The sequence below is a fragment of the Peromyscus eremicus genome, chromosome 7 (assembly GCF_949786415.1).
Source record: "Peromyscus eremicus chromosome 7, PerEre_H2_v1, whole genome shotgun sequence".
Lineage (NCBI taxonomy): Eukaryota > Metazoa > Chordata > Mammalia > Rodentia > Cricetidae > Peromyscus > Peromyscus eremicus.
Window position 1 is genome coordinate 25003469 of NC_081422.1, and position 10283 is coordinate 25013751.

The 10283-nt window shown below is 46.7% G+C and overlaps 1 protein-coding gene across 2 annotated transcripts in view; it reads right to left on the reverse strand.

The window, feature by feature from the left end:
* The window catches only part of Ntm (neurotrimin), a 421328-nt gene extending 414090 nt beyond the window's left edge, over positions 1-7238 (reverse strand). For both annotated transcript variants that reach the window (XM_059267549.1, XM_059267550.1), the window contains exon 1: positions 7072-7238. In XM_059267549.1, the coding sequence (XP_059123532.1) occupies positions 7072-7238 (167 nt within the window). The remainder of the gene's footprint in view (positions 1-7071) is intronic.
* Between the last annotated feature and the right edge of the window lie 3045 nt (positions 7239-10283).

The following is a 10283-nucleotide window of genomic DNA, read 5'->3' on the forward strand; positions in this document are numbered from 1 at the left end:
GTCTCCACCAGCTGTCATTCAATTAGACTTCTCTTTTATCCCCTGTCTTTGCTCACATGAAAAACCTGAAAATGCATCCTAAATCCAATATATTTTTCATGTCATAAAACCACTGTTTTTAGACCATCTACATATGTTTCTACATGAATACAGATAAATATGGCATTGATGGCATTGTCTACTGTTTTGACTGGTCATCAATCATACAATAAAAAATCAACAACTTCCCTGTTCCTGGGGAAGTGAAATGACTTTAGTGGAATGTTCAGCCCTAAAGAACAGACACATGTCAACATTTATTAATTGATTTTATACTTTTTCAGTACCCCAGAAGAGATGTAAATGGTCCTGTTCCACAAAGAAAGAAAGAAAGAAAGAAAGAAAGAAAGAAAGAAAGAAAGAAAGAAAGAAAGGCAGAAAGAGAAAGAAAGAAAGAGAGAAAGAAAGAAAGAAAGAAAGAAAGAAAGAAAGAAAGAAAGAAAGAAAGGCAGAAAGAGAAAGAAAGAAAGAAAGAAAGAAAGAAAGAAAGAAAGAAAGAAAGAAAGAAAGAAAGAAAGAAAAGATAGACCCAGGTCCTTCCTATTGGACCTCAACCCCTTAGCATCCAGTTGCACAGGCCTGTGGCATCCTTATAGAATTGTGTGTGCCTAGAACTGTTTGGTGTCCCACTTTGGGGAAACACTCGAAGATATCTGAGAAATTGTGACCTCTCTGTGAAAAGCCCAAGACTGCTGATACCTGAAGCAATGGATTAATGGTAGAACCTGAAATAAGGTTTCCTCTGAAAAAAACAAGTCAGCCTCATGACTCTGAGAAGGGTCCTACTGAGACAGAATGGGTCTCTGTGTGTTCATGCCACAAGCCACATAAATCCCTCACACTCCCAAGACCCAAAGATCATAAAGAAAGGAGCTGTGTGTTACACAAGGAAGAGCAAGAAAGTTCACTAGGTCCTTGGTAGCAGAGGGACTTGGGAAAGAAGAAAAGAGGGATAAAATGAGACCAGCTCTCTGACCTAAAGAGAAAGGGCTTAGCTCTGCCTCCCGAGTGCTGGGATCTCTGTGAGTTCGAGGCCAGCCTGGACTACCAAGTGAGTCCCAGGAAAGGCGCAAAGCTACACAGAGAAACCCTGTCTCGAAAAACCAAAAAAAAAAAAAAAGAGAGAAAGGGCCTAAATGCCGGGCCCAGGTGCCTACTATCTGATCCCTTGAGCTGGGGAAAAGTCTCACTTTTGTTTCTCTGTCTGTAAAATCAAAATAAAAATGATATCTCCTTTGTGATTTGGGCAAGAAAATACTCAGCACAAGGCTTAACAGACAGGAAACAGGCTTGTCCCACAGAGTCAGGACTGTAGTGTAATAACACATGCTTTGGTCCAAAGAAAGCAGAGTTAGGAGAGAACGAAGAATGTAGTGACAAATGTCAGCCAATTGTATCAGAATCATACCTAGTAAGTCTGCAGAATGGTTTGGTATTTAGCAGGCAAATCCACCTTCCTTTAGGCACGTGCATCCTGGTGAGCCCACAGCCAGGGACTGGAGTTGGTGCTGGATGTCACCCTTCTCACCTTGAAGCAAGACTGATTGCCATTGCCTTCGTCACACTTATGTGGCTGACCTTCCTGGTCTCTGTAATCCTTTCAAACTTCAAAATATTGTGTACCCATAACGGGAAAGGAAAACTATTCCCATGGTGCACTGCTAGTGGGGGAAGGGACATTGGAAAACTGGGTTGTCCCCCTGTACACAGTTTTGGGTTCCAATAGAACTGGCACATTCCTACTCCTTCTGTCCCGTAGTTGGTTGAGTTCTCATGTTTCCTATTTCGGTTTCTGGCTCCTCGAAAGGCTGGCATACTCTAGGAACCTCCCTGCACAGACCCATCTGCCCATGCTCCTGGAGCCACTGTCCTCAGGCTGGATGCCTGACCAGTTCCTGAGGGCAGCAGTCAGCAATCCTGAGAGAAGGCAAGAAATAAGCCCAGTGCACGCTTCCTGGATGGCTTTGCTATTCGGAAGGAGTGATCCCATAAGCAGGGATCAATAGTTCCACCATGAGACAACTGCTGCCAGGGGACTCTAAGAATAGAAGATGGGAAGGGAGATGCTTTTCTGTCTCCTTCCTTGTCTTAAGAAGACTACTTTCTCTGAGGTACACCTGGCCCATCATCAAGAACATTTCTTCAAAGATTGGATCACTGGGTAGTAAAGTGACTTGACAGAGCAGGAGGTACGTGCCATAGCACAGCTATCAAATATGGAACAACCTCCTAACTCAGCCCATCTGTGTAGAGCTCAGGAAGACAGCAGCTCAATAAATGACATGTGTCTGGAACCTGTATACAGTACCTCGTCAGGAACTACACCACACACACGTGACCATGGCAACTGTGATGTTGTACCAAGGACATCCCAGGGCAAAGACAATACAAGATGGCGAGGGAAAGAGAGGGAATCAAGGGGAGAAGGAAGTGATCTTAGACACACATCTTTTCACTCATCCACACAGCTCGTGTATTGGTGACTTCCAGTGTAAAAGGCACTGATGAGTGAATGTGCTGAGTAAGCCAGAGGGTGTACACCTATCCCACGGAGCTCACTGTCTAGGTGAGGAGGGCAGACAACACGCGGGTAACTAAACAAATGAGTGGAATGGCTTCAGACGGAGATGAATGGTCATGAGAAAGCACCTACTGTGCTGATATTAAGACTGGTACAAGTGGTAGGAGACTAAATGGATTTGATTGTTAGCAAAGGCTTCAGTGGGGGTATCTCATCAGTATTTGAACCAAAATCGGGAATAGCTATGAAGGGATCAACACAGATAGTGTTGTTCCTAGTGGTGGGGACAACCAAAAGTAAGGCCTATGGGCCTACCATTGGGATAAAAACCCAAAGAAGGGCTGGGGGGCGGGGGGACTCATGCCCTTAATCTCAGCACCCAGGAGGCAGAGGCAGGCAGATCTCTGTGAGTTAGAGGCCAGCCTGGTCTATAGAGTGAGTTCCAGGACAGTCAGGGCTACCCAGAGAAACCTTGTCTACTAGTTCTATGTCCTAACCACCACTGAAAGCCTCCCTCTACCAGAGGGCATTCTGCTCAGATCCTCTCCACTTGTCATCCTAGATCCATGTGCTAATCTTGATTGTTTTGTTCACAGGCTGGCTTTGGAGAGTGGACCCAGGACTTCTGAGAGCCAAGTCCAGGCCTCCATAATTTTCCCTCCACACTTCAACACCTGGCTTTGTGCCCTTCTTAAAAGAACCATGCACTAAATCTTTGTTGTTTGATCATTGTTCAGTTATAAAATAAAGTGATAGAGAAATACGATAAAGAGTGAAGGATAGTTTTGTTTTGTCTTCATTCATCTGTTTCGGGACCCTGTGTCATCTAGGGTGCTCATGACGTGAAAAGGTGTGATCTTTGCTCTCTCAGAATGAGCTCAGTCCACTTAGAGAGGCAATTTAACATACAAAAGCAAAAAGGATGGTGGACATTAAACACCACTGGGGAAGGAGGGAGACATAGAGTTCCCGATAAGTCTTGGGAAATCGCAGTATCTGAGGTCTGCTGAAATCACTCTGAACCAGCGCCCTAGCTCTGTCACTTGCTACTGGTGTGAGTTCAGATAAATGCTGTCCTTTGGGTCTCAACTCCCTCATCTGTAGAATGGGAGATAATTTCATGAATTTCAGAGAGTTGGGAGGATTAACTATTACTAGGTACATTTAATTCATAGTACCATACGGTGGCTGGTCAATAAGTGATAATACTCTTCAACTTATTAACATCACCATTACTAGTGCCTCCTGCTAGTCCCACTTCAAAACTTCCTAGCTATTCCACCTTAATCAAGTAATGTTTTGCTTTGTTTTTTTGTTTGTTTGTTTGTTTTCTGATTTCTGTGAGAGGAGGGGCTATACTAGGGATCAAATTAGGGATTCATGTGAGCTAAGCAAGCACTCTATCAACTGAGTCATATTCACAGGCCCAAGTGAGGCTAATTCTTCATGCCAATGCCTCAGTTTTCCCATCTGTAAAATGTGGTAATAATAACTACATAATAATTATTATTAGGATTCATTTACAATGTTAGGGGGTTGAGACATTATATCCAGCACTTTGTTATTCCCTAATACATGGTGACTACTCAACAAACCGGGGCTATGTAGTTACACATTCCCTGTCATATGATCTCACCATTCATAAAAACATCAAGGGGAGGGCAGAAATAGTGGAAAAATGCAAATGCCTGCAACTCTGTGCAGATTGTCAACACCTTTGTTTTCCAATAGAATAGCTCCACAAAGATCATTAGAGATAATTAGAAAAAGTAAAATAAACTTTTAAAGTTTCTTCAAAATAGAATTTGTTGCTGAAACATTTACTCTTTAGAGATCATAAAGATGATGCTGGCGAGAACAAAGCAGAATAAAAAGAAACTAGAGCAGCAAGTCCTCTGCTGGTCATGAAGGGAACTGCAGTCTTGCTGCCAGGAGGATTGGGTGGCCTTCTGTGTAAGCAAAGGTGCCTCAGCCTCCCTACTTGTTGATAGGGAAGGAAGGAAACCAGTTCCATCCCATGGACAATTTAAAAGAAAAAACACAGAATCATGAACCACGAGATGGTTGCAACTTATCAATAGATTAGCAATTTTTCTATAAACATAATTATGCATCCTAAAATCACTACATGTGACTTTCCAACACAGAACAAGGAAAGGCATCTGTGTGTGTCTAAGAATTCAGAGCTTCCACTCCCAAATTGTACCCCCAACAAGGAAGCCCTTATACATCCAAGTACAGTACAATGCGAAGAATGAGGAAACACCTGAGGGGGGCATGGGTGACACACACACAGCTTGCCTGTCACCCCTGCCAGTTTTAACGACAAATCCTGGCCATGACCGATGCCAAGTATCATCACATCCTGGTTCATCTAATCCCTAGGTTTTAGGGTTTCATCCACTGAGAGGACCACCCTCCTGAATGTCACAAAGACAGTCAGCCTCTTGTGACTGACACAGCATAGCAGGGGATTGGATGGACTTCATATGCAAGGTTGGGTTGTGACCAATGCTGAGGCATACAGATGCAGCCCCACCATGTCCTTGCACTTCCATTTGTATTCAAACAAGACCACTGTGTGGAGAGCCTATGGGAAAATGCAAACATTGGTATCTGAAAGAGAGGAAGGGGAGGGTGGGAATGAGAGCAGAGCAGTCAATACACTCTGTATTGTACAATACAATAAAGGACTGTTAGAAAGAAGTCCCAGGCCCTGGTACCTGCTGGATGCAGCCACTCTCTGAAAGAGCCAGAACCTCCTGAGCCATGGGGCTATTGCCCTTCCTGGGATGACATCTTGGGCCACTCTAATCCCCTTGTTTTCCTTAGAATGTGAGAGTCACTGTCAAGGCCAATTATCTATGTATATCTTCAAACCCCTAGGGCACTCACTATATTCTCCTCTCTCTTTTGAGTGTGTGTGGGTGGGGGAATCTGTATCTAAAATAATCCCCATAGATAATATCTCTGTTGTGTCCCTAGAGGTCTCCTTCCTGCAGCCAGGGGTTAGGGTCAAAGGAGCCATCTAGAGAACACTAAATTTCCTTGAATACATTGTTTTAGAGGATTTTTTTTTCTATTGAGATAGTCTGAAATCAATGCATAGTTACAACTCCCATGAAGTCCCTTACAACTCCCATGAAGTCCCTACATAAAGTAAATACCAAGTCATTTCAGAGAGGGGGCAACTGGGCAGTTTATCTTAATCTGAAGTATTCGCTAAAGAGTTCATTCACGTATCATTGAGTAACCAGGACTTCACTGGAGCCATGACAGTTAGGTCTCCAAAGACAAAGGATCTTGGGATGTTTGCAGCCTTGCATGTTCCTTAAATCACATGTGTTTTTGAAAATGCCCTCACAATTCAACTCTGTATTGCCAGTACTCCCTCCCCAACACTTTCCATCCTGTGGCTATCATGCATGCAGTCCAATCTCAGTAAACCAATGGGACCAAGACATCTGGCACCAAAGCCAAGGTTAATTTCCCAAGAATCTCCACGTCAGAGGATGGAAACAGTATCCTGTTGCCTGTGGTCAGTTCAGTTGATCAGTTTTGAAAACTTTATTAAAACAATGAGAGGTAGGAAGGTTTCTTGGTCTCTTAAAAATTCCAGAGAGGAAAATCTATTACAATCATCCAGTGTGTGGCCCTCTTGTGAGAGGCGTGGTTTTTATCAACACTGGAAATGGAGTTAGTGCTTTAATAGCACGGTAACAGGGAGACAATCTTGCCCCACTTAACACAAAAATGTAGTGAAGATTCTTCTCCTCCTTCCCAGATGTTGCGATCCTCAACCCCAGAAATCATTCCTGACCCAACACCACACTAAAGCCTAGGGTTTTTGGGGTGCCAAGTTTTGCACACACTGATTTGGTGGACAGAGCAAACAGAACACAGTCCTCTCAGTAAAGGACATTTTCCACAGGCAAATCTGAAAGCATGGTACTAGTGTTCAAAAGCCACATTCAGACAGAAGAACACATCTGCTTCTGCCCACCATCTCATGGAATCCAGACAGGCCAGAAAAACCTTGGTAAAACCAGGCTCGGGAGAAGAGATTTGGCAGAGTCCAGTCCCTGGTTGCAACTCCCAGTGGCACGGGTAGAGTGAGGCCATCCCCACCAAGCCATGTCCCTGCTTTGGGACTCATTAACTTCACAGAGAAGATAATCCATGCTGAGTCTCAGGCAAGTCCCAGGTCACCATAGCCGTCAGGCTCAGGAACAGGCAGCATTAGGACCACTGCCCTCAAAATGAGACAGCTATCCCTCACCCGTAACAAACCCAAGTCGAAGAAGCCAGGTTTGGGAAACAGCTCTCCCTTGGCATTGCCCTGTGATTGCCACATTCCTTGGCAGAGCAGCCAGCTCATCCAGGAATTGTGCAGCGCAGGGAACTAGCGACCTCTCCACTAGCCCTGGCTTGCTCCAGTGCACACACCCGCACCCCTGTCCCAGTCCCCCAGCCCAAACAAATCATTATTTCGTAGAATGGCAGTTCCCTACCTGAGGGTGGCGCTCTCCCCCTGCCTGACCGTCACGTTGTCCATAGCTTTGGGAAAGGTGGCATCTCCGCTGCGCACCGGCACTCCTGTGGGTACAAGGAACAGCAGCCTGAGAGACACGACCACGAGGCACTTCCAGGGCAGGAACAGGTACCCACAGACCCCCATTCTCGACAGCCACAACTTCCCAGAACTCCGGCAGCAGCACGCACACGCCCCCCGGGCGAGCACAGGAAGTGGGTGGGGTAGGGAGTGAGCGCGGGGACCCAGCGATGAACTAGCGGCGACCGCGCGATGCACTGGGAGGAGGAAAGCGCGCAGACTCCTCCAAGTCTAATATTCCTCCCTCAAATCCAGCCTCAGCTTTCCAGCCTTCAAGAACCAGTTTCCACGGCACACATCCGAGGCGGACTTTCCCCGTGCTGCCCGTGGCCAGGAAGGTGGCCAGGAAGGACCAGCGCAAGGCAGGCAAGCAGGCGCACAGGTGCCGGACTCAGGAGCTGCCTCTTTCCTGTAGCAGTTCAGGCATGGCACTTTGGACAGGAGTAAGCACTTTGGTATCCAACAGGGCTGTGGCTGGGTTGCATCCAGCTATCCAGATGTGGTCTGCGATTCCTCAGTCGAACAAGGGAAAATTCAGCACTTTCTTAAGTTTCCGAGCAAGGCTCGCCGCCAGAAACAATCTGGAACAATAGCAGATGGAAAGTAGAGCACGCAAGAGGCAGCACGGATGGTGCGAGGAGGCTTCAGCTAAGCCGGCTTCGTGCAATCCGGACTCCGGAATCCTGCCGCAGAGCCTCGGTCAACTTCCTCGGAACCCAGATGCGCGCCGCAGCCTGGGCAGTCTCTGCAGCGCAGCAGCGAGGTTGGAGCGGCCCGGCAGGGCGGACCGTGGCAGTTCCTCGCCTGTTCTCTGGCTCGCTGTAGAAGGCGAAGCACAGACCGGAGCCGCGGACGCCAAGCTCAGCGGCCGCCCCCGGCCTCCGCGCCGCCTTCCTCCCGGGAGCAGCCCCGACGCGCGCGGGCCCCGACCGCCGGGGTTGTCATGGCAGCAGCTCCATCCCTGACCGCCACTTTCTCTCGGTGCCGACTCCAAGCAATCCGGCGGGCGGGTGGCAAGGACTGCGCGCTCATCCCGGCGGGTGCGGGGCGCGGGAGCCCACCTTAACCCCCGCCGCGCCGGGCCAGGGCAGGGCGGTGCAGCACCTCTGGCCACTGGTTTAACCATTTCTGGACTTAAAGAGCAAGCTCTTCGCAATTAAGAAGACAAAGTTACTGTGAGGTCTTAATAAGCCCTAGACATCTTAATAAGGGTCACAAACTAACTAGGAAGAGAAGAGCCTGCAGCATGCATCTGTGCACCTTTAAAATGGTCAAATTAATTCTATCAGCGTTCAGAGTACAGTGTTAGGAGGATGCTTTAAATAGTCTCATTTTTATTCAACGTTACACTACCCTCTGCACTCCACCCACCCCCCAAAAGCTCCTTAAAACCCCATAGACTAAACACAACCATTCTAAATAGAGATTGTCCAGGTAAAAAATAAATGTGGAAATTCCAGAAGCATCTTGGTGAGTGAAATGAGCAAAATCCCATTAAGATGTTGGTCAAGTTCAACACTGCCTTTCTCAACCCTACCCCCACCCCCGACACTGAGTATGCTTGCCAGGCAAAAGGTACACAGGCATGGGCCAATGCAAGCCACTGCCTGGTTTAAAAGGAAGAGTCTCGGGGTTCTGGGTTCACACTCTGGCATACCTGATTTCATCTCCAAGAGGTGTGGCTTCTTTTAAATCTTTGAAGCCCAAGTAAAGACTGGCTATGCCTCAGGTCCTGTGATTTCTCCCTGTCTGCTGCTGGTTCCTCTGTACCCACATCGTGTTTCTCCCTTCACCCCAGCTCTGATGGACCATGCCTACCTAGTCCCTGCGTAGGGAACAGAGTGGATCGGTAGAAACGGTGAGGATAACACCAATAGGCTCCTTTCTCAGGGACTTCCAGTCCTGAGCTCCCAATAATGACTTAAACTGTCCCTGGAAGTAGAGGGCTTTGTTTCCCCGAGCATTTCTAGTGCATACAACTGGGATACTGTTTTTAAAACAAACTATGAAATAATAGTGAAAATAAAAAGTTCTTCCTCAAAGAGGAACATCCAACACCAGACACCAAAACATTATTACAAAACCATGATTAACCACAGCGGGGCTGGTACCTCAGGGCCATTGACACCATTGAGTAACACCAACCATTTCCATGTGGACAGTATGTAAGGATCTCCAAGGGCACTTCTCACACAATATCCCCCTCACACCACTACACCCGAGGGGAGGGCAGAGGTCAGCTTTGGAATGCGTTAGCCAAGTTCAAGGGCCACAAAGCAAGATGAGCAAGCTTGCTTTTCTATTGCTATAGTTGCCCAGACACTCCTGGGCCATGAAGTATCGAGCAACTTTGTACTGGAGGTGTCAAAATGCTTGACACCAATTCATTACTAGGCCAATTCCCTACTGCCTCCTCTGGTGACTTTGTCTGATATTAAAGTCTCAGGGAACTCATCCACTGTTTTTGAACCCAGGGAACCTTTTGACATACAATGCCAAAAATGCTGGTTGGTGACTTATGGCAATAACAAATGGCTTTTTTTTTTTTCCCAGAGCCTATTTTGTTTCGTTTTTTTCCAGTGGGAAAACATGAAAAATCATAAATTAAACTATTTCATTCAGTTGAGCTGTTCGTGAGTACAGACAGAAGGCTTGAGCTTTCTTTGCTGATTAACAGGCTTATGAGTTTAAGAATCTTCCCTGAAAGCCACCGCATCACTCCTAATAACCCGTCAGGTGTCCCTCCTATGGTCCCATCACAACCCCTCATCCTGAGTGCCACACTCGGTGGAAACAAATCCCAGGCAATGAGGAAGGGGAAAGGACTCATTCTCAGCTTTGGAGGCATTTCCCTACAGACCCAGGCTCGAGAATGGAGAGGCTGATTCCTTTCATGACAAATTCTAATTCAGTCCCTTGCATCTAATTCCAGGTAGGTACAAATGAGCATTAGGTTTTGCATCTAGGAATGGGGATAATGACAACCAACAGCCTGTCCCAAGGGAGCTACATACATGATTAACTCTACAGGAAAAATACTTAGAAAACCATTTAAGATGGAAGAGGCTTTATTAATACATTTTTCCTGCTACTGCTTCGTTATTATGGCTA